A 23499-nucleotide genomic window follows, 5' to 3' on the forward strand; every position below is an offset into this window, starting at 1 on the left:
TTGAGGGGCTCTGCTCCCACATAGTTAACATGGGGGGGGGGGCTCGAGCCCCTTCAAGTCCCATGGAGTAATACTAACAAATGAAAATGATATTAAGGAGGAAATAAAAAGCAGGTTTAATTCAGGAAATGCATGTTACTTTTCTCTTCATAAACTTTTGTCTTCTCGTTTAATATCTAAGAAATTAAAATTAAAATATACAAAACAGTAATTTTGCCTGTAATATTATATGGATACGAAACTTTGTCCCTTACATTGAAAGAGGAAGAGAGAGAGAGAAAAAAAGACATGAAGGAAAATATAGAGAATGGGAATTATAAAAGTCTGATAGAATAAGGCAGAGAAAGAAAAGAGAACAGAAATAAAGGGGAGACATAGAAGGCAAGAAAATATAAATAAAGAGAGGAAAGGAAATAGAGATATTGAAACAGAGGCAGAGAGGAAGAAAGAAAAAGAAAAACTTAGTATCGCGTATATATGACTCGTAACGGAAATGCAGAGATTGTATAACAGTATGCTCTGTTATGATACGGATGCCATGTTTGGATAAAGTGATGGTAGATTAGCTCTCAGATGCTCAAATGATGATCCTTATGCATGGATACATTCTCTGTGCAGCACATTCGCTATGGCCGATGCTGTATACTCTTTCCAAAAAAGGAGGACATTTACGGATTTCTATAAAATCCGCCCGGACGCCGGACAGACACCTAAAAAGGAGGACATGTCCGGATAAAAGAGGACGTCTGGTCACCCTACCGTTTGCTCACTACGCAGCGCCATGGTCGCATAAATAGAAATGGCGACTGTTGAACAACGCGCGCAGGCAGACAAAATCTGTGATTGCAACGCAACGAAATTTCAGACGAGTGTACGGAGGAGTTGCACCTGATGCTAAATCAATTAGGCTGCGGTTTAGTAAGTTTCTAACAACCGGCAGTGTGCTAAAACAATCTGTTGGAGCTCGCCGTCGTGTGTCAGAGGAAACACATAACACATATTTTATTTCGAATATTATTTGTTTTGGGCATAATTTACATCCGAGAGGACAAACGCCATTGTTGTCCCAATATTTCTTTCCATTCGAGAAAACGCAAACAATTAAGTGCAAGAAAAATTCCGTATACTGCTTACAGGAACTAATGGTCCACCTGTAACACGTTATCGTGCAATCACAAAATAAATATAATAAACATCTCCTTACATGACCAATAGCTCCAAATCCGAGTATAAGAAAGTTGTTATATCTCTTTTTAGCATTAAAAAGAAATACAGATATTTTTAAAAAAATCTATTTATGCAAGCCTATTTTTCTCCACTTTGCAACCGAGAACCGATAGTTGCTTTCGTTGTTAATGACAAATCATCCACGTGGAACTCGCACAAGCAATGAATGGCAGTTTAGTATCTAATTTTCAACATGTTCGAATATTTACTACGTCCAGCACCTCAGATTTATTCTATATTCAAATATTAAATACATACAAATTCCGAAACCGGCTTTAAAATGTTTGCTGTTCAGTGTTGGACAATTGGCAACATCACAGGGACACTAGCGACATGTCTGGATTTGCCACGTTGCCAAACGTATTTCTTTGACCCAAGATCAGGATTTGATCTAAGATCGACAATTAGCTTTATACAACATGATAGAAACTTGAACTTAGTTCACTTCCGGGTCGTAGGTCAAATCTGATCTCCAGTTAGTGATGTTTATACAGGGTTGGCAAAATTTGTGTTTTTTTTAAAAAGAACAAAACAAACTGTTTTTTTTGTTTAAAACATGTTTTTTTTTGTTTTAAACATAGTTTTAAACATGAGTTAAAAAAAACATGTTTTAAACAAAACAAATTCAACCTTTTCCCAGTAAATTATAGTTAAAGTCGTTAAAGAGAAAAAAATACTCATTTTTATGAGTACAGTGGCGACAAGGACAGTTTATTTACCTTTGGAGATAAGGTTTACCATACTGCAGGGTAGGGGTGTGAGGGACAGAATTTTTTGGGTCGGGACGGGAAATTCTTTAAATCCCGACGTTCGGGACGAGAAAAATTCTCAATTTCCCGAAAAAGTCGGAAAATTTTCGGGACGGGATGTGTTCGAAATTTCCCAAAGCTCTTGAAATCTCGAATTCTACCCGTAATATCCATCTTAAGTGCTTGTTTTGCACTTCTGGTACAAAACCTAACAATTTCCGATACGTTCCAGACATTTACAATGCAGAGAACGTCTAGAATTGACGACGTTTTAAAATGACCATTCGGAATTTCCAGACTGCTTGGGATCCCAAAAAGTCGGGAAGTCATTTCCGGAAGTTGGGATCGGGACGGAAATTTTCTTTCCCGATCCCGGTCCCGACTTTTCGGGATCCCACACACCTCTACTGCAGGGACAAAAGTTGTGGGTAATAGCCCCACTTTTTCCGCCACTACTGAAGTAGGTTATGATTTATATTCATCTAAATTTCAAGATACTAAATATTATAGAATTACTATCCTCGTCCTGAAAAAAATCACGGTGAAATATTTCATGCTGCCTGAACAGTTTATATAGCAGAAAACAACCTGCTGTGTCATAATAGATTCTCCAGATCAATTTATCTTTCAAAGTACAAAATTATGTTACCAAAAGTAAGCATCTGCGCTTCATTCAGTTATATAGACCAATGAATCGTATCGCAAAAGAAAAAAAAATCACGCATTGTGTATTCAGATATTAGTTTCCATTTCCAGCTTCCACCAGTCTCAAACTTACAGGACGATACGAAACAAGAAACTGAGAGGTTTCGATTTCTACAGTAAAGCACGGGTCTTTCTTGTCGCACAACAATTTTGCTACCTTGTGCACACATAGCTAGCCTGCCTAACCTAACAACATAAGCATTTAGCCTAAAATTAAAAAGCTTTCTCCCGTGACGTCAGAACATTAGGTTGCTCAAGTGTTGTGCGATAAGTGAGACCTGTAAAGCGCGGATTAATTGACACAGATTCAATGAAAAACAGGGTTGCCTAACAAAAAAATTATCACAGACTACAAAATATATACAACCAAAATGTGTTTTAAACACTTGTAAAAAAAACATGTTTAAAACACATTGTTTTAAACGTTTAAAACATTTGTAAAAAAAACAAAGCCGTGTGTTTTAAACGTTTAAAACAAAGTGTTTTAAACACTTTTGTTTTAAACATGCCAACCCTGTGTTTATACAACCGGCCATAAAATCAATCCAACAACATTTCGGATCTTCCCTTATTCCCACTTTTCGGATTTAAAAAATCCTGGGTACGGGCCTGCTCCTGCAGTAGGAAGGAAGGAAACGACAAAAGCATTTAAAAGCCTCACACTTGCTGCGTGGGCAAGGTCAAGAGAAAGAAGAAAATACAATGCAAAGTGCTCTTTTATTCAAGAAAATTATAAATGGATAAAAAATGACCAAGCTAGTATTGCGTCAATGGGTGCGTTCCGAAAGTCATAACGAAACGAACGAATCGAACGAAAGTAACTGGGCTCGTGAACCTGGTGAAACCAGTTATTTTACAGACTTATGGGACGCTCTAGACGGGAGCGCAGGTGCAGCGTTTTGTTTATAAAAAAAAATTTCCGCATGGCGTCCAACGGAAGGCAATTCCTTCTGACAGAAATAAACTCTACTGCGGATACTGTTATTCATTTTAATCACATTGTAAGAACAGTTGAGGCACACTCACCTTGTGCATGTTGCTTCATATCACTCTCTGTTAAAATTATAATACAATTCTCGAACTAGTGCATCATGCACCCGCGGTGTCTGCAGGCAGCAGACGATTCTCACTGAACAAACCAGCTTCCTGGCCCGTGCGTTTGGTGAATCTCGTTCTTGCACGAGACGTACGGAATGCGACTTTTGGGACAGCATAATGAACCTCACGAAACGCACGGATGCACTTACGTAACGGCCAGTTGCCATAACTCGTTTAACGCGTTAAACTCGTGCGACTTTCGGAACGAGCCCTATATTTCACATGAGAAATACGACGATATTTTTTTCTTTTTTCGAGCCCCCTTAGGCCTGAGGCCTGTATGTTACGCCCCTGATTTGACGTATTCATTAAATTATAATGTTTAACTAGAATTTAAAACAAGATAAAGACAGGACGTTTTTCCCACAAAAATGAGCCTTTTTCATCTACTTTCCTCACTTCTATTTATTACATTTTTCGTATCAACCACATGGGACGTGAGGCTCCTTCAAACGCGAGGCCCTGGGCGGTTCCCACTTCGCCCTTCCCTGCCTACGCCACTGCCCATAGCTGCCTTTTATGCTTTTACCACAGCTTTTACTTTGCCAGGTTGGCAATCCTGCTTAAAATGAAATCCACCAAACAAAACAGGAATGAGGAATAACATAATTTAGGACGAACTGAACTCCCACAACTGTAATGACTTTTGGAACGCATAATAGGCAAAACGTAAATGTAGTTTCTAGTTAAGGTTGAATAGTTGCATTTGATTTATATTGCACTGTAAATGTGATACGCTTGCTACTAGCTTTCGGAAGTAGCTAATTTAAATGTGCGTAGTCATGGAATGGAGAACTGCAATTTAGTGCAAGGGTGAATGGTGGATCATTTCAGACTCAGAACAAACACTATGCGTATTGCAGGTCATTATACATAAATTAATTTTCGTTAAGTAAAGTGCATAATAAGATGCCACCGTGTATATACGTAACTGTGGAATGAAATGTGATGGTACCAGTCTGTTATAGGGAAAACACATTTCACTCGGCCATTCACATTTCACTCGTCCATTTCGTCATTGTTTACGGGGAACGAGTTTACAATACCGGACCACTCTCCAATTTCTATGAAATTTCGCCTACTCGCTAATTGTGAACTCCTAATCACGAATCTGCATGTAATAATTGGCGGTCGAGTATGGAAATCGAGAAAAAAACGAAATAAACTATGTTTTCTTAACGTAACATAACTAGGTAAATATGCGATAACGCCCGGACACCTTTCACTCATTTATTTCCTTAATTTTACCACTGGTACTTACCTATTTTGCCTTGCGGAACATTCTTTAAGGTGATGTTATGGCTTTATCCATAAAATACTGTCAACTTTTCATATTACGATTGATTATTTGTCTTACTTGTTCCGCTTCTGTAATAGACAATATGGCGTGCACTCGTAATGGATCATCCCGCGTCATGACGCGCCAGCTTGTGATTTTTTTTTCATGTTTACCTCCACAAACCATGCACGTTAGCCCCAAAAACCATCCACGGGTAGCCTTACAAACCATTGATGTTAGCCCCAAAATCCATCCATGGGTAGCCCCACAAACCATTGATGTTAGCCCCAAAAACCATCCACGGATAGCCCCACAAACTATTCACACAAGGTTAGGTTAGGCCTGTTAGGTTAGGTTCCATTAGCACTCATTTCACCCCTAAATTCATCGAAAAAAGAACGCGCGGTGAACATAGATAAAAATAGAAATGTTCGTAAAAAGAAGGCACGTTTGGAAAAACTGCAGAGATCGCGTGACTTTCAACGCTCTCGCCATCTGCACGCACACAATGGAAACAACAGCATAATGTGGCAGGCAATGCCAATTTCTTACGTAAAAAGTGATTAATTCTTGTTCGGCAGCATTAAACTACGAAGTTTTTACTTTCCGTGAAAGAAAATACCTCCAAGAACGTCCAGAATGCTAAAGAAACTCATTTCAGTAAGTACTTTCTCCTGTAAATTTGAAGAAATCCGTCCGGGCGATATCGCATATTTACCCGCTACGGTTCCCTACCATAAGAACAGTAGCTCCACGGAACACACCACTTTCCTCCGAATGGGTGTCGCTTATCACACAACACTTTAGCAACATAGTGTTTTGACGTCACGGGAGAGAGTTTTTTCATGTTAGGCAAGACAAGGTATAGTTCTCTTAGCCAAAAGATTAATTTTTCTTTGTATTTATGCTAATGAAACCTAACCTAACCTAGTAGACATTCATTGTCTGACGTCAATATTCAAGGTAGTAAGATTGTTGTGCGTAAAGGAAGACTATTAACGAATTGCGAAAGAAAGATGGTTCCGAATTGCTGTGTATGGACAATGACCGTGGTAAATCACAAGGTTATTTTACAAGTTCTACACACAAATGTACAATTTTAACAAGTGACTGCACCAAATATGAACTACAGATACGTCATCAGGACACCAAAATTAGTAAGTAGGCGAAATTTGATAGAAATTGGAGAGTGGTCCGGTATTGTAAACTCATGCTTGGTTGGGTTTGAGTTGGTGTTTTAAGTCCACTTTATGCACAGTAAGGCTAATCGGGACTGGACCTACGGTTTAAAGTGGGATCCGAACCACTGTGACATGTGCCTCCACCGGGTATCGAACCCGGGACCCCTTGATTACAAGGCGACTGCGCCATCGGGGAGGCCCCGTAAACTCATGCCTTTTTCACATTACGAGTATTTATTGTTCGTTGCTTTTCGCTTCCGTTACATGCAATATGGCGGGTAATTATTGACTAGCGTTGTCTATCATCTGTGGGTATGCAGTGTTTTCAACCTTCTTAAGAGAAAAAATCCTACTTTCGTGTTACAGATTTTGTATTTTTTCTGGGTTCCAAAACCCCACGAACCATGCACAGATAGCCCCACGAACCATGCACGCATGGCCCCACACCATTTATGGATAGCCCCACAAACCATTCATAAATAGCCCCACAAACCATGCACGGGAAGGTTAGGTTAGGCAAACATAGTTAAAATTGTCATGTTCTGGGAAAACAATGGTGGCGTTGGAAATACTAACCGGGGGTTACGTCATCGAACGCACGAAACATTTGGTTCACATAGTTGAATGTAATGGAGGCAAGAGCTTTTGTGCATAGGAGAGACATTAATGTCGAAAAATACATGTTTTACTGGCGGATTAAATTGAACGAAGGGAGAAAACACTTCCACGACCTTTCAAAAGTCTACAGAAACTCAGTTCCGTAAGTACTTTGTCCTGTAAAATTGAAGAAATATGTTTTCCCTATAACAGACTGTTACCAATGTGATATTGAGATTGAGAGCTCTTTGAATTATACTACAAGACGAAAGAGGTGCAAGGATATTTCATAACTTCTCATAGTTAGGGTGAGCAACTATCTTTTTTATGGGCCAAACCCTGAGGACTTCATGTTATCATAAAATTAAGAAAAAAGTAGTCGGCTTGGCCAAAGTTCCTTTTGTGTTATTGCGATTTCATCATGCTACGAATGCAATTTTTACATGGTTCAATTTCGATTTATGTCTGTTAACACATACTGCGGAGTTTTCACGTAACGTAACGTTAGGTTTGGCAATTATACTTCAAATAACACTAAGCTTACCTTCAAAGTCTGTAGTGTTTACAATCGAACGGTGGATACAGTGTTGCCACACTTAAAATCCACACTCAACATGTTCCTCTCCTTCCTGGTTGTCGCTATTACTGTCACTGTCGTTCTGCTCATTCGCATTATTTTAGCGGATCGTACAGCCAAATTTCAAACAGTGACCGGGACATCAGAACCTCTGATACTTCATCCGGAAAACTTATTTGGTTAGTACATTCTCTAGTAAATAAATCTGAGAACACTCCCGACACCTTCAATTGCTTCAAGTAGTCAATATATTATTATAAAGTGAACTTAGTGGAAAAAAAATAGTATATTTGTAATGAATTTGAAGTAAGTTGCATTGTTCTGTATGTTTGTTTGTTTTACCCAAGTTCGGCTTGTTTAATTCCGATTTCATCATGGTCCATGGGCTTTTTTTTTTTTTTTGCATGATTCAATTTATATTCACGTCTGTTAACGGTAACGGTTCCGATTGTCTCATGATTTTTTCAAATTCTCCTAGCAGAGAGAGTACTTATCGTAGAATTATGGAAATCATTGTCACACGAGATTTGAACCTTCCTTACGGTAATGAGCATTGTTTGGATTCAAAAGAAAGTTATTTCTGTCGAAATAAAACTTGAAAATTACCTTATGCAAGCATGCGTGCTTCCCATGGACAATGTATTCTCCATTGACAAGCGACAGTAAGTATCGTAGACTAGTGGGAATGAATGTAGAAGTATATCGTAACTTCAGTAGAATGCATTTAGCGACTTTATTTTAATGCTAAGAGAACCAAACCTGTCCTGCCTAACATAACTACGAAAGCATATAATGAACAAAATCTTAAATAATTGCTAAAACTCCGCAGTATGTGTTAACAGATGTAAATCGAAATCGAACCATGTAAAAATTGCATTCGTAGCATGATGAAATTGCAATAAAACAAAAGGAACTTGGGGTCCTACATGTTTTTTTTTCCTTCTATATACTCGTATATGATTATTCTCTTGCCACCAGCCATATGTTGACTGTCGTCTTAGTTATGGACTAGTGCTGCCATCAAGGTCACATGTGTGGGGTTTGATGATCTTTCTTAGTTAGATTAGGAGGGTCCGGTTTAGGGCTCTTTGCATTAAAATAATGTCCCTAAATGCTCTCATGGTTAGGCTAGACAGGCCAGGTTTGGGGCTGTTAATGGTAACAGTTCGTTATATCGGAGACACATTAAAATCAGATATTTTGTGTTTCGCATGATTCGTACTTACCAATTGTGTATTGCGGAACATAGTTCAAGATGCCATTATGCGTTTTACACGAAAAGAAACACAGTTTTTCACATACCGAGTGATTTTTTTTTATTCCTTTCTTCGCGTCTGTAACACACAATATGGTGGGCACATGCAGCATTTCCAACCTTCTTCACCGAAAAATACCACATATATTTAGACAGCCCCCCCACCTTCTCCGTTTTGCACCAAAATGGTGCCAAACGTTAGTGCATCGTTTGGGCACGAATGTGCACACAAAAATTTTGTTTGTGCACAAACGGAAAACACCAAAATTAGCAAGTTAATTTGGGGGGGGCTGTCTAAATGCCAGCCCCCCCCCCACCGTCTCTGATTTTCACTAAAATGGTGCCAAACGTTAGTGCATCGTTTGTGCACGAATGTGCACGCAAAAATTTTGTTTGTGCACAACGGGAAATCCGAGATATTAACACCTTAACGTTTGGGGTCCCCCCCCCCCCCACCTTCTCTGATTTGCACCAAAATGGTGTCAAATGTTAGTGCATCGTTTGTGCACGAATGTGCACGCAAAAATTTCGTTTGTGCACAAGGGGAAATCCGAGATATTAACACCTTAACTTTTGGGGTCAGCCCCCCCACCTTCTCCGATTTGCACCAAAATGGTGCCAAATGTTAGTGCATCGTTTGTGCACGAATGTGCACGCAAAAATTTCGTTTGTGCACAAACGGAAAACACCAAAATTAGCAAGTTAATTTGGGGGGGCTGTCTAAATGCCAGCCCCCCCACCGTCTCTGATTTTCACTAAAATGGTGCCAAACGTCAGTGCATCGTTTGTGCATGAATGTGCACGCAAAAATTTTGTTTGTGCACAAGGGGAAATCCGAGATATTAACACCGGATGTGTAAGTCACATAATACACCGAAAATTGATGTGATTATTTTCACACTTCAAAGTTTTGCCAACACAAACATGTCGGTCCAAATTCAAAGGTGCGGTGAATTCTCGGCGTATGGGCGATCACAGGGATAGTGCCTGGTTAACCAAACCACTTCCAAACATTATATTTTTTACTCTTTAGCAAACAATGCTAGCCCCATTCAAAAAGCTGTACATATCAGTTACGACGGCGAGACCAAAGACTGAGACGGGAGTACGCCAAACCTCTCAAATGTTCGAAGTTAAAACAGTTTATTGTATGTGGTAATATTCAAGACATTACGCATATTAATCTTGGAAATAGCCTTTTTTGAAAACTTGCGGTTTACGTAGAGGACTGCCGCTTTTATAGAGCCGCAGCTAACCCTTGAATTAATTTAGCTTCGTAACCGATCTTTTAAGTGATTAAAACGGTCCTTTAGGCCAACTCTGTTATTAGTACAGTGAAAAATTGAAAGGGTAAATTTGTTGAAAATATGCTGGATTAAATATGAAATGCTTGAATTTAAACATTTCACAATTGAGCTGTACAATGCTATGAGTCTCAATGGTAGTCCAAAATACAATTTTGCCACGTGCTTTATTTTCACCACTGTAGCTCAGGTGTTATGGCATCTAACTACCATGCGATAGTCGCGTGTTCGATCCCCGACGGGGAGAGGCAGGATTCTTTTCCACCTGTTCAAGGGGCTCCGGTGCCCACCCAGCGTCGTGTAAAGTGGAGGGAACTCTGTAGGGTAAAGGCAGCTAGGGGCGTGGTGCTGATGACATCACCCCCACGTTCGACCGTGATCCACACCCCCTATACGTCTTCACGGCATCGTGAAAAACACAGGAGGGGGCACTTTACTTTTATTTCACTTTTTTGCCACGTGCTTTGTCCAGAATATCATATTTATTGCAATATACTGTACTGGCTAAATTAATAATTATTGACAATAAGCACAGGCACTGTAAAAAGTGAGAAATAAACATGTGACACGTGCATCCCCCTCCACTTCCCTCGTACACTAGAAAAGACTAAACACGCACAAGTGATAATATGGGTACACCCGTGATAAATGGCTGACTCCATAAGTGTCTGCTTAATCGCAGAGAAAGAAAAACTAATTATGCTGACCAAGGCAGTAATTTATTTTATTAAAAACATAAACTAACGTAACGTTTCAACCTTCTAGCAAGGTCTTCTTCAGACTCTGTATCAAGTACAAAAGTAACCAGATACAACAAAAGGGCAATATATATACACAAACAATGATTGTGTATATATATTGCCCTTTTGTTGTATCTGGTTACTTTTGTACTTGATACAGAGTCTGAAGAAGACCTTGCTAGAAGGTTGAAACGTTACGTTAGTTTATGTTTTTAATAAAATAAATTACTGCCTTGGTCAGCATAATTAGTTTTTCATAATCATGGAAACAAGGCTTAATGGTGTTATAAACGCAGAGAAAGACAGACGACGTCATGCAAAACTGAAAGTTGACGCCACAGGCATTCGTAAAATTACAACATGAAACACACTCCACCTTTTCTAATAGCGGTGGTGCAGGGAGGAGGGGTGGAGGATCTGCGCGTGTAACAGTTCAAGTAATCACGTTGTTTAATTTTTAACTTTGCCCATAATAATCGTCACCAATTCTTAATTTATCCAGTACGCTACTGCGACGATGCACGGTATTTCGAACGAAGCATGTGGCAACATGACATTTTCTGCTTCCATTAAAACTCGTACAAATATACAACCTCCACGCTGAAACCAAAGTTGAAAATTCAATTACTTTAGACGAGTGGTGGAGACTGGGTTCCAAAACCGGGGTACAAGATGACAAAACTGGGGGGCAAAGACAGTATATTTCCCTTTTTAGATAAGGTTTAACATAGTGCGGGGGCAAAGGTGGCAAAATGTGGCGGAAGTCAATTGCACCCCTCAACCCCCTAATCGCCGCCACTGCTTTAGACTGAAAACAATATATTTCCGAACGACACGTTTTCCGTCCTTACATTTTTCGCTTTCTGCACCGGACTTTTGAATCACCGTGTGTATCAAGAACTGATACCGTGGTGTGGAGTTATTAGGCATACAGGTGTCTTACGAAACAGCTGCTTCAGGAGCAAAAGGAACAAGATTTTCCTTTCATCTACTTTGCAAATTATTAAAATAATGCGCAAAAGAAAATCAAGTGGCTCTAAGACAAAGTGATCGACACTATCTTATATAAATTATCTTTTTACTCGGTCTGAGCTCACCTTACATCGACAACCGTTCCATTCGTCCCCTGTAGCTGCAAAACGGGTCGCATAGAACAAATAAACAATATAGGTTAACTTACAAATCACAGTTATAAAGAATATTAAAAAGAAGAAAAAAGGTAAAGTGCCGCCTTGTGCTTAGCACCACGCCATGAAGGCGTAGCTATAGGGGATGTGGGGGTAACACCTCACTTCCTTGACCGGTCGTGACTAGGGATGATGTGATCAGCATCACGCCCCTGACCGCTATACCCCCTGGTACCTAAGTCATTCGATGCTGGGTGGTCGCCGGGGCCGCTTCCAACGTTAGAAACGTTTCGAAATTTGAACCGACCGGGGATCGAACCCCGGACCTTTAGCTTGGTAGAATAAAGAATATTAACCAGGAGGAATTCAAATAAGTCATTCATCCCTCGCCCCCACAAACACAAAGGTGAAGGGGCTGACCCCAAAAGTTAAGGTGCTAATATCTCGGATTTCCCGTTGTGCACAAACGATGCACTAACGTTTGGCACCATTTTAGTGAAAATCGGAGAAGGTGGGGGGTAGTGTTGTTCATGGGACGGGACATGTCCCGTCTCGTCTCGTTTTCGAGACGAGATGGGACAAACCTTTTGAAATTCAAGACGGGACGAGACGGAATGCCTGTCTCGTCTCGTTTTCGAGACGAGACACGAGACGGGATGGCTTTTGAAAAGTCTCGTCTCGTCTCGAATGTCTCGAAAAAATAAAAGCTAAATATTTAATCAGTTGCAAATACTTGTTTGCTTGGAATAAAATATTTCAATTAGAAACGTTGATAAGCGTGTATTAAGTCAAAAGAAGACCATTCTAGAGGGAGTAATGAATGAATTGAATACCTAACTTATTTTCAATACTCTTTCGAAACACAGCAATACTACCCATTTTTTTTTTCAATTTATTCCAGATTAATAATTTTATGTTACTATGGCACTCCAAATACTAAAACAATTCTGAATAACATCAAGTAAAAGAGCAGGTAGAGAAGGTGGAAGGAGAGGCCAAAACATCGTGGAGTATCTGAGTCCGAGATTTATCTTGTAAAAATAGTCACAGCTTTATAGGTTGGAAAGATAAACGAACCGACGGATAGGGTTTATTATTATTATTTAATTTTTACATCAAAGGATGTACAGAAGTGAATGTTATTAGGAAGTAGAAAAAACATTGTATAAGTATTTATTGCTCATCTCGTGTGCGAGCCATCGGCTGTGCGCACTACAAAAAAAAAAAAAAAAAAAGTAAAGTGCTCCCCTGTGCATAACACCACGGCATGAAGGCATATAGGGGGTGTGGGGTTATAGCAGTTCTGGTAAATTAACACTTATTCCTCTTCCTTATCCCGTCTCTTTACAGGACTGCTTTTCCCCCTAAATGTTTGTAAATACACACCTACTCTTTTCAATAGTTCTATGCTCCTTTGCACTACACTTGATTCGAACACACTTTCCAAGCTTATGTTGCGTAGCTTCTCCTCCTGCAGAACGCGCGCGTCATGACATAAGAATAAATGCTCTGTCCCATCATCACCATTGCATTTTTTACTGTATTGTGCCTCCATCCCCCCATCCTCATCCATGCCACCATCTTCACCTTCTTGATGTACGCTACTTGTCCCCATTCCCGCGGTCCCCTTCTTTGGAGTTCGAGCGATCTCTTAGTTTCACATTCCGCTATTATTTCCTGCCTATCTATATCCTTTATTTCTCGCCGCTTACCACTGACATAGGTTTCGCTTTGAACAATGAACACCGTTTCTTCAGGGGCGAGGTTGACCTGCAGTAGCGGGTAAGTGCCATAAATCCAGGCCTAGGAATGAAGGTTGATGCAAGGGAGGGACAATAAAAATTCTGTAATTTGCTTTGCTTGCCGACAGGAAGTTTTGCAGGAACAATAATACGAGGGACACTTAGGATAAACAAGATAAACAAGTCCTTTTTATTATTCGTAGACACGCAAGCTTCAATTTCGAAGATGAAGCTATCAGCAGTGAAGTTATTAGAGGGTTGGAAGCAGTGACGACGCCAAAAGGGGGGGGGGGGGGCAGGAGGGTGCCCCAAGTCAGACACTTCGCCCCCGTGCCCCCCAAATGAAGTTAATTAAATATGGAATAATAAGAGTGTTCATTTATAAGAGTATGACGATTTTCACCTTTTCAAAGTGGTGTATTCGGCATGATATCACTTTCCTGCTTATAATAGCAACTTGACTAAATTTGTTTTAGTATATATACGAATGTGTGTGTGACTTTCGTTCAAAATTCCAGCGCTGACCTGGGCATAGGCGATTTCTCATTCATTTACGTCCTGTAATCGTCGTGATTAACCTAAGTTTTAACCAGTTTTAAGAACTCGGAGAAAGCGTTGAATGTGGATGGTTTTAAAACATCACGGATATTTTGAGAACCACAAAATATCATCTGTAGTACGGGCAAATTATTCTAATCGTGGGTCGTTAGTGACAACGCTAATTAGTAAAAGACATTTAAAGTTGATTCAAGATTTGGCTGGTTGGTTGATTTGGTGTTTTAAGTCCACTTTATGCACAGTATGGCTAATCGGGACTGGACCTACAGTTTAAAGTGCCTCCACTGGGCATCGAACCCGGGACCAAAGGTGATCGGAGAAAAACCGACACTACATGTCAGTTGTTGTGGATTAATTGCGGTCTCTTACTATTCAAGGACTTGAATTTCGAGATGATGAGCCTGAGGCAAACCTTAACAAAGGGAATTTCTTCGATACTCTTGAAGTTAATTACAAAATGAGGGGATATTATTCGGAAAGGTATTGAACTCGAACCTTAAAATGCAAATTACACTTAAAATTTGATTCAAGATACATCGCGGGCAGGTTCGCTCTTTCTCGTACATATCGAAGTCGAAGAACTTCTTCCCACGAACTCCATAGGTGCCTGTAATTGTGTAGCACAGACATACTTTGGAGTGGTAGAGTAAGAGTAAGTAATGTCAGGGTCAGAATATTTATTTTTCAGATTTTTTTCCTGAGATAACATTTCCCTGAAATGCGAAACACACATTTTGCCCAAAATTCTTCTGCGTTACAAAGATGGCACGGAAGTACTCCACTTAATGGATTTCTTTTAAATCCTAGGAAAATATAAATTGGCATTTCACAAGGTTCACACTCTAGTTGTATTCTCTGTAACAATTCCAGTTTCCAATGCAGCGTGTGAATGTCAAAGAACCGTTTCGTCCTTAAAATCTTTGAAAAGGCTTGCTCGAAAGAGGATGCTGTATCCAAACTGCCTCATTTGGCTGTCCTTGATATTGAGAAGAAATGTCAAGTTCTGGACGTACCAAAGGTGGGCAATGTGTTCTCCAAAGCACATAGAGCAGAATTCTCCTACAGGAGAATTTCACTTCACTGAGTGACTTTCATTGTTTCTAATACTTAAGAAGATTAATTTCTTCCAACGTCACGTTCATTTTGCAAGAAAATTAAACTATTCGAAGCACATTTTTTCGTCATTTATATGATTATCTCATAACTTGAATATTTATATCAGTAGTTTCATTTCATGAAAGACGATGAATTATAAAATTATGAATGTCTTCCAATACTGAAATAGCCCACTAGAGACAACGCAACTTACGAATAAAAAAGAAGTAATGCCTTTATTAAATAGAATCATATGGCGATAAACTCCTAATCAAGAAAATTTAGGCAGTAAACGTCCACATGAATATAATAATAATAATAATTATTATAACTATTATTGTATATGTATATATATATATGTTATATATGTAGTGTTTTCGGGCGTTTTAATGTGACTGCCCCCAACAATATTTTGTTGCCCCCTTCCGCCCCTCCCCCCGTCACATTTCCCTGGCGCCGTCACTGGCTGGAAGTAAATTTATTAGGACGAGTAAAGTAATATTAGCTGTTGACAGTGTTGCACCAAAGGACGTGATATGTGCTACTGTTTGTATAAATGATAGGAAATTTAAGCATAAATGTATAATTGTTGAGACTTGAGAGTTGCTTCCGCCATTTGATCGTAGGAAGAGGTTTTCTGAGGCAGAGTGGGATTGTTTTACACATACACGAGAAAGGGTGGTTGTTTAAAGATAGAGAAGTATTTTGCACGTTTTTTGAAAGTGCAGATAAAACTAGAATTTAGCCTTACTCTTATGAAAAGAAATAAAGCAGTACAGGGAAAGAATAACTCTTCACATTTCTCGCACCTGGTGGGATGCAACCCACATGCACAAGAGTATTGCAGGAAGTCTATGAACGAGGATGAAGAGGGATATGTGAAATTTGACTTACCTGCGGGTGAATTAGTGGATTCTAATATTCTTAACGTTGATATTGTATTTTCTTTAAGTCCACTAGATTTACAAATAGGCTAAATTGGCTAATAGGCTAAACCTTCAGTTTAAAGTGCGATCCGGTCCACTTTGTGCCTCAAAGTAGGTATCGAACGCGAGGACCCTTCATTACAAGACCTCGGCGTTATTGCTACGCCATCGGGGAGGCATCCAATTTACACAAATAGGTTGATTCCAATAACACGTTATATGCATAATCTGATAATGATGCATTTTTGGTGCATCTAAACATATTTTTTTTTCAACTATAGCATGTCTAAAAAAGTCATTGAAGTTTGGATTTTTATAACTTCAGGAGACACAGGTCTGAAAATGTGCGATATAAAATAAATGCAGGTTTGCCTTCCATACGTGGTGGTTTTGTCACGTTTCTTCGCTTCGTGAAACACACTTTTGCAGGAACGGCTTCTTGCATCCTCCTGGGGTCTTGATCTAGCTTAACAAAAAATATATTTTTTTAGCATAATCGAGGGTTACTTATTCCTGCCAAACAAAGATTCTATTGCGACCATACGGCTTTGCTTGACAGTATCGATGAAAATTTATTTACAGAAATATTAATTAGGAACCTTTTTTTTCGTCAACTGGATTTAACATCCTTTTTTGTTATTCAGCAAATATTCAATTCATCACCTTTTTTGACATTAATTTCCTTGCCAGGACAGCTGTTTTTATGCAAATTTTGGCGATCTTAACTACACGTAAGCTAGATATTAGCTAATATTGTGTTGTTATATTACTATTCTTGTACCATCTTTGTAACATGTAATAATAATAATAATAATAGAATTAATTAATTTGCATATTCAAGTGAATAGACCTATGAATTATATTAATGTATTAATTTAAACAATTTCTTGATCGTTGTCTTGAAGGTTCTAAAAACTGTTTATTATGCACAGATACACAGTCACTTAAGCTATGGTACCTTACTTTGGGGTCATCAGCCTTCAATAAAAAGGTTATTAAAAATGCAAAAAATATGTGTAAGATTAATGTGTGGTCTTCCAAGCCGTGGCCACTGTAAGTTAAGTTTTGTTAGACTAGGTATTATGACAGCTCCTGCTATCTTTGTATTCCAATGCCTACTCTATATAAAAGAGAACATTCACATTTATTGAGGAGTTAGGGTGTTCACATGCCTATCAAACCAGAAATAGGGATTGTTTAGGATTGTTTAGATGTAATTACAAGAAGACACAAAAAACCTTCTACTACATGTCAGTTAAGTTTCTGTCTTTAAGGCAACTGCCCTTTTTAGAATTCAAAAGAAAAGTACAAAAAATATTAACCGATAACTGTATATATAGGGTAGAAGAATTCTTTGAAATTAATTGTATTAGGTAAAATAGTTATGATTGTAAAACAATAATGTTAACAACTAAATTTATGTAAGTGGTGTTACGTTTCTAAAATGCTTTTTGGATGTTTTTTTTTTTTTTGTAAGATCTATAGATACTTTATTTGTACATTTCTGACGATTGTAATACATGTGATGTTCTCACATGTTTCTACAATAAAAATTATTATTATTATTATTATTATTATTATTATTAATGTTATTATCATTTTTTTCTGAAACACTTGGTTCGGACACCCTAACCTCCCCGTACATATATTTCTAGATGCTTGACTGCCGAAGGATAAATTTTATCAAGCGGTAGTGGTATCGGGCTTAGAGGCTAAAGGAAAAACAAACAAGTATGTGCGTCAAAAGCTGAACATAAGAAACAGCACAATATCACAAATAAACACTTTATGAAACTTATATCATAGAAGGAGATGTTTAACAATATTAAGAACAATAAATGCTTTCTATTTGTAATATACTAAGTAACTTATTGCAATTTTGAATAGTTTTTTATGTTCGTACTACACATTAAAAATATTTTTGTTGCTCCCAGCGCCAAGCTTAGAATTTTTAAAAAATGTAAATTTCCATAGTGCACGAAAGTTCGACATTCAGATAGAAAGAAGGTCCAGGGGGAAACATTTCAAAAGGATAGACAGTTGCATGGAAGCGAGAAAAAACACAAGGTAGATTCCATAAGAAACCTAGCAATCAGTACCAAGAAACTGCATTTTTAATATTAATGTCCTCATGATTAACGAACCTTATTTATTCTCACCACGCAATGGGTAAAATATTTGGAGCTTTATCCCACTTTCCGGAAAAATATTGTTTCTGCTACTTTTGACTTTTGTTGGCATGATCGTATCCCGTATCATTTTACGAGACGAGACGAGACGGGACAGAACCCTTCGAGACGGGACAAACGAATATTTTCGAGACGAGACACGAGACCAGACAGCATTTTCACGAGACGGGACGAGACAGACCAAAGTCTCGTCTCGTCTCGTTTCGTGGGCAACACTAGTTGGGGGGCTGACCCCAAAAGTTAAGGTGTTAATATCTCGGATTTCCCCTTGTGCACAAACGAAATTTTTGCGTGCACAAACGATGCACTAATGTTTGGCACCATTTTGGTGCAAATCGGAGAAGGTGGGGGGGGGGGGCTGACCCCAAAAGTTAAGGTGTTAATATCTCGGATTTCCCGTTGTGCACAAACGAAATTTTTGCGTGCACATTCGTGCACAAACGATGCACTAACGTTTGGCACCATTTTAGTGAAAATCGGAGAAGGTGGGGGGGCTGACCCCAAAAGTTAAGGTGTTAATATCTCGGATTTCCCCTTGTGCACAAACAAAATTTTTGCATGCACATTCGTGCACAAACGATGCACTAACGTTTGGCACCATTTTAGTGAAAATCGGAGAAGGTGGGGGGGCTGACCCCAAAAGTTAAGGTGTTAATATCTCGGATTTCCCGTTGTGCACAAACGAAATTTTTGCGTGCACAAACGATGCACTAACGTTTGGCACCATTTTAGTGAAAATCGGAGAAGGTGGGGGGGCTGACCCCAAAAGTTAAGGTGTTAATATCTCGGATTTCCCGTTGTGCACAAACGAAATTTTTGCGTGCACATTCGTGCACAAACGATGCACTAACGTTTGGCACCATTTTAGTGAAAATCAGAGACGGTGGGGGCGCTGGCATTTAGACAGCCCCCCCAAATTAACTTGCTAATTTTGGTGTTTTCCGTTTGTGCACAAACGAAATTTTTGCGTGCACATTCGTGCACAAACGATGCACTAACGTTTGGCACCATTTTGGTGCAAATCGGAGAAGGTGGGGGGGCTGTCTAAATATATGTAAAAATACCTACTATCGTGTTTGTCACTTGTGAAAATTTTACATTATGCACAGGTAGCTGATGGATAGCCCCACGAACCATTCACTTATAGCCCCACGAACCATTATGCACGGTAGCTGATGGTTAGCCCCACGAACCATTTCCGATAAGGTTAGGTTTGGTTAAGTTAGGCAAGCATAGTGAAAAAACAAGGGGGGCAAGCATAGTGAAAAAAAGGGGGGCAAGCATAGTGAAAAAAAAGGGGGGCGGGCATAGTGAAAAAAAGGGGTTGGAAACACTGACGGGCTTACGTCATCAAACGTACACAGCATGCAGTTCACGTAGCGAAAGGAATGGCAATTGTGCGTCGGTGAGATATTTCTCTTGAAAAATACATGATTTCCCGGTCAAATATATTCCGTGATGAAAGAAAATACCTCGACAAACGTTGGAAAGCTTGGAGAAACTCATTTCCATAAGTAATTTCTTCTGTAAAAATGAAGAAATGTGTCTCTGATATAACGAATTGTTATCCTGTTAATATTAGAACAATTTACCTAAATGCTTTTAACAGCCCCTTCTAGTTATCTAAACTTCTTGATACAAGTTATTGTGCAGCTGCAAAGAAATCATATTCAACGAAGTTGACGATAAGCTGTATTAGAGTCCAGAAGATTGAACAAATGCCTGTCTGCTGCGTTCATTGTACATTTGATTGGTTAACATGTGCCATGTGACTATACACCACACTGTACACTGCTCCAGAACATGGTGCAGACACCAAATCAATTAAGTATACAACTCGGTGTTGCATTTTGTAACCAACTAGATGTGTGAGTTCAAAGAGAATCAAAATGTGCAGCGAACCAGAGGGAGCTAACATCTCATGATGTTGGTATCAAGCAGGGTATCCCTCCGAGCCTTGTGTCAGTTTTGTTTCAGTACAAAATGGTCATTCAGTACTATATCTGAAACTTTAGGCAAATAAATAAATATTCTGTGGAATGCCTTGTTGATGGGAAGTGGCGATACTCACAAAAGGTACCTTTTATGTCTTTTCACCCTTGATAAATAGGACTTCTTGAAATTGCAAACATTGCTAATTGCTTTCAGGAATCTTCAAATTTACTTTCATAATCAATACCATTCCACAATACTTTCTCTTCTATGAATAAAGAATGCCCTGTCAATGGCAATGCCTTATCTGCTTGCATAACGTGCTTTTTTTACATCTTTTTTTTGCCGATAAATTTCACTTTTCGGAATCCCAGACAGTTGTAATTACTTTCAGCAGGGTTCAGATTGAAACACACATTTATGCAATTCTACACTACTTTGTCTTCCCCCTATGAAACTTTGAAAAAACCATTAAACATTCGGAACCGGTACCGTTTGTTTTATACATTAAAGTGTTGAAAGAAAGAAATTAATACCGGTATTTATAGGCCTAGTAAAACTAATAGCATAAGGAGAACAAACAATTTTATTCCTTTCAATATAACGTAAATTCAAATGCTTACACTACAAACACAGATTACCATTATTACCTTGCATTCATAGCTATATATTTCCCACTTTTTCCATTTTAAATTTCTGCTCCCAGTGAAGCAAAACAAAAAAAAATCCTGGATTATACATTTTCAATATTTAGGCTGCATCTGCTTTCACCAGGTGGTGAGAATAGCAGAAAGTGCTGAAGACCAGAAATTACATAATCAAGTGTTGAAGTACTTGCAGAAGTAATTTTTATGCTAATATATCTTACCTGCTTAACCTAAGAATGAAAGCATTTAGGAATACCTACTCATGTAATACTTAGCAGTAGTAGTCCACATAGGCTTGCCAAAGTTAAAGAATAAGATTCCAGGAGATTTATTTGCAGCCTTAAAACCCTTTCGATTAAAATGCTCTGGTAGATTGGTGTCCTGAATATCAGCTGTTAGGCTGTTTGGGAGAAAGCACTTAGTCATATCAATGCAATTTTACAGCAGAAAGGGTTATGTTCATTCTTTTTAAAGCAAACATCACAGACATGATATACATTCTGGATCATCACTGTTTAGAATCTTTACACATACCAATTATAAAATTATATTTAAACTATTTTCTTTAATTGATTCAGTTAGACTTAAAAGAAAGCAAAATAAAATTGCAGCTTATGACTTATATACATTTTCCCGAACACACTAGATCAGTGGTTCTCAATCATTTTCAGTGCAGGACCCACCTTGAAGGATATTAAGTTCTTGAACCCTCCCATAAAGGGAGCTGAGTATTTAAGATATTAATCCATCGGAGTCGGTGATGAAAATGCCCCTGAATTAGGATCCGAAGCTGTATTTGTCCCCCGCATGTCAAGCAGAGTACCTCCTGTGACACAAAAGATAAACATAACTACTACTGTAATATACCGGGTGAGTTTTTAGCTTGACACAACGAAATATCTCTAAAAGTACGCTTCTGATCAAAAAAAAAGTTCTGAATGAAATGTGTTTGTCACGAAGGGGCTCATCTAATGATGCAAAACTCCACCCCCCACCCCACCTCCTGAGGGTGGGGCGTGGGGCAACTTTAAAATCTCAAATGGGAACCCCCATTTTTTTTATTGTAGATTCGGATTCTCCAGACAAAAAATACGTAAGTTATGTCTGAAACTTTTTTTTTTTGGATTTGTGATAGATGGCGCTGTAATTGCAAAAATGAAATATTGCGGAAATGGTAAAAAATGCACTTTTAATCGCAAAATTACGTGAGGCATGTTGCATTTTTGTAAGAAACTGCATTTAGCATAACCCAGGAACAACGACATAGACGTAGCAGTATTTTGTTCCCATCGGGGTGCTTTTTTAAGGTGAGTCCCCTCGCCTCTCACCATCAGGGTGCTTGTTTTGAATAAGCATTTTAGAATAAGTGCTCGAAAATGTCACCACCCACTTCGATACACTGATTTCTCCGCACTTGGAATGAATGGACACAACTGAGAAGCGTGCCCGGTGTAATCTTTCGACATGCATTGGTGATTGACTCAATCATGTTCTCACGCGTTGTTGGCAGTTCATTATAAACTTCACTCTTCACGTATCCCCACAAACAAAAGACAGGCGAAGTAAGATCTGGCGATCTTGCAGGCCAAGACACTGGACCACCTCTTCCGATCCACCGACGGTTGTACACACGATCTAATACTTCCTGTGCTACAACGGAATAATCTGTTGGACAACCGTCATGTTGAAACCACATTGTTTGTCGCATGTCTAAGGGAAGGTCTGCAAGCAATACTGTAAGTTTCTTCAATATTTCTCACCATTTAACTTCCCATCTATAAAATATGGACCAATAAGTTTATCGCCAATTATTCCACACCAAACATTTACATTCCAACTGCTGATGTTCAACTTGGTGTAACCAATTCGGTTTTTCGACACTCGAATAATGCATGTTGTGTCGATTAATCGTACCATGGTTTGTAACAGTCGACTCGTCAGAGAACAAAACTCGAGTAAAGAAATTGGGGTCTCCTTGTATTTGCTGAAGCGCCCATTGACAGAATGTCACTTGGTTCTGAAAATCATCGCCAAGAAGTTCTTGATACAATGAAACATGAAACGGATGATATTTTCTACGCTTCAGTATTTGGCACACAGTAGTCTGCGAAATTCTCGATTCACGACTTATTTGTCAAGTACTAAAATGGGGCATATGAGCCACTGCAGCTAATACCGCAATTTCATTATTTTCTCCAGCAATTGTTCTTCGCCGATTCCTTTTTTTTTTTTTTGGTTGTACAGTTCCCTTGGTGGAGAACTGTTGAACAACTCTGCGAAAAGGAGATGCTGTGTCTGTCTCTTTGACTAGGAAACAAGGTCAAATGGTCTTTAGGAAAAAACATGCAGTCTTGAAACATGCTCAGCAATCTGTTCACAACGTTGTTAACCACTTATAAAACTGTAAAACGTTGAAGATTTCAAAGCTCCGTAAAAACCTTTGACCATGTGAAAATAAACAATCTCACTTCCGCAGAATGGATCGTCGAGTTAGTTGTCTTCACAGCTATAGTGGAACCATGAGCAAAACAACCTGCGCAGACCCACGACTGCTGTGCACCATACCCCCAC

The 23499-nt window shown here is 38.9% G+C and overlaps 1 protein-coding gene across 3 annotated transcripts in view; it reads left to right on the forward strand.

Moving 5' to 3' along the window:
- The first annotated feature begins 4376 nt into the window (after positions 1–4376).
- The window catches only part of Pex6 (peroxisomal biogenesis factor 6), a 46864-nt gene continuing 27741 nt past the window's right edge, over positions 4377–23499 (forward strand). The window contains exon 1 of one of the 3 annotated variants that reach the window (XM_083111449.1): positions 4377–4448. Coding sequence is in view for 1 of the 3 variants with exons in the window: in XM_083111448.1 (XP_082967574.1) it covers positions 4597–4642 (46 nt within the window). In the remaining 2 variants the exon portion in view is untranslated. Of the gene's footprint in view, positions 4449–4468; positions 4643–7103; positions 7145–23499 lie in introns of those variants that run through there. The other 2 variants (XM_083111448.1, XM_083111450.1) reach the window with 2 other exon arrangements.

The sequence above is a fragment of the Lepisma saccharinum genome, chromosome 25 (assembly GCF_977018435.1).
Source record: "Lepisma saccharinum chromosome 25, izLepSacc3.1, whole genome shotgun sequence".
Lineage (NCBI taxonomy): Eukaryota > Metazoa > Arthropoda > Insecta > Zygentoma > Lepismatidae > Lepisma > Lepisma saccharinum.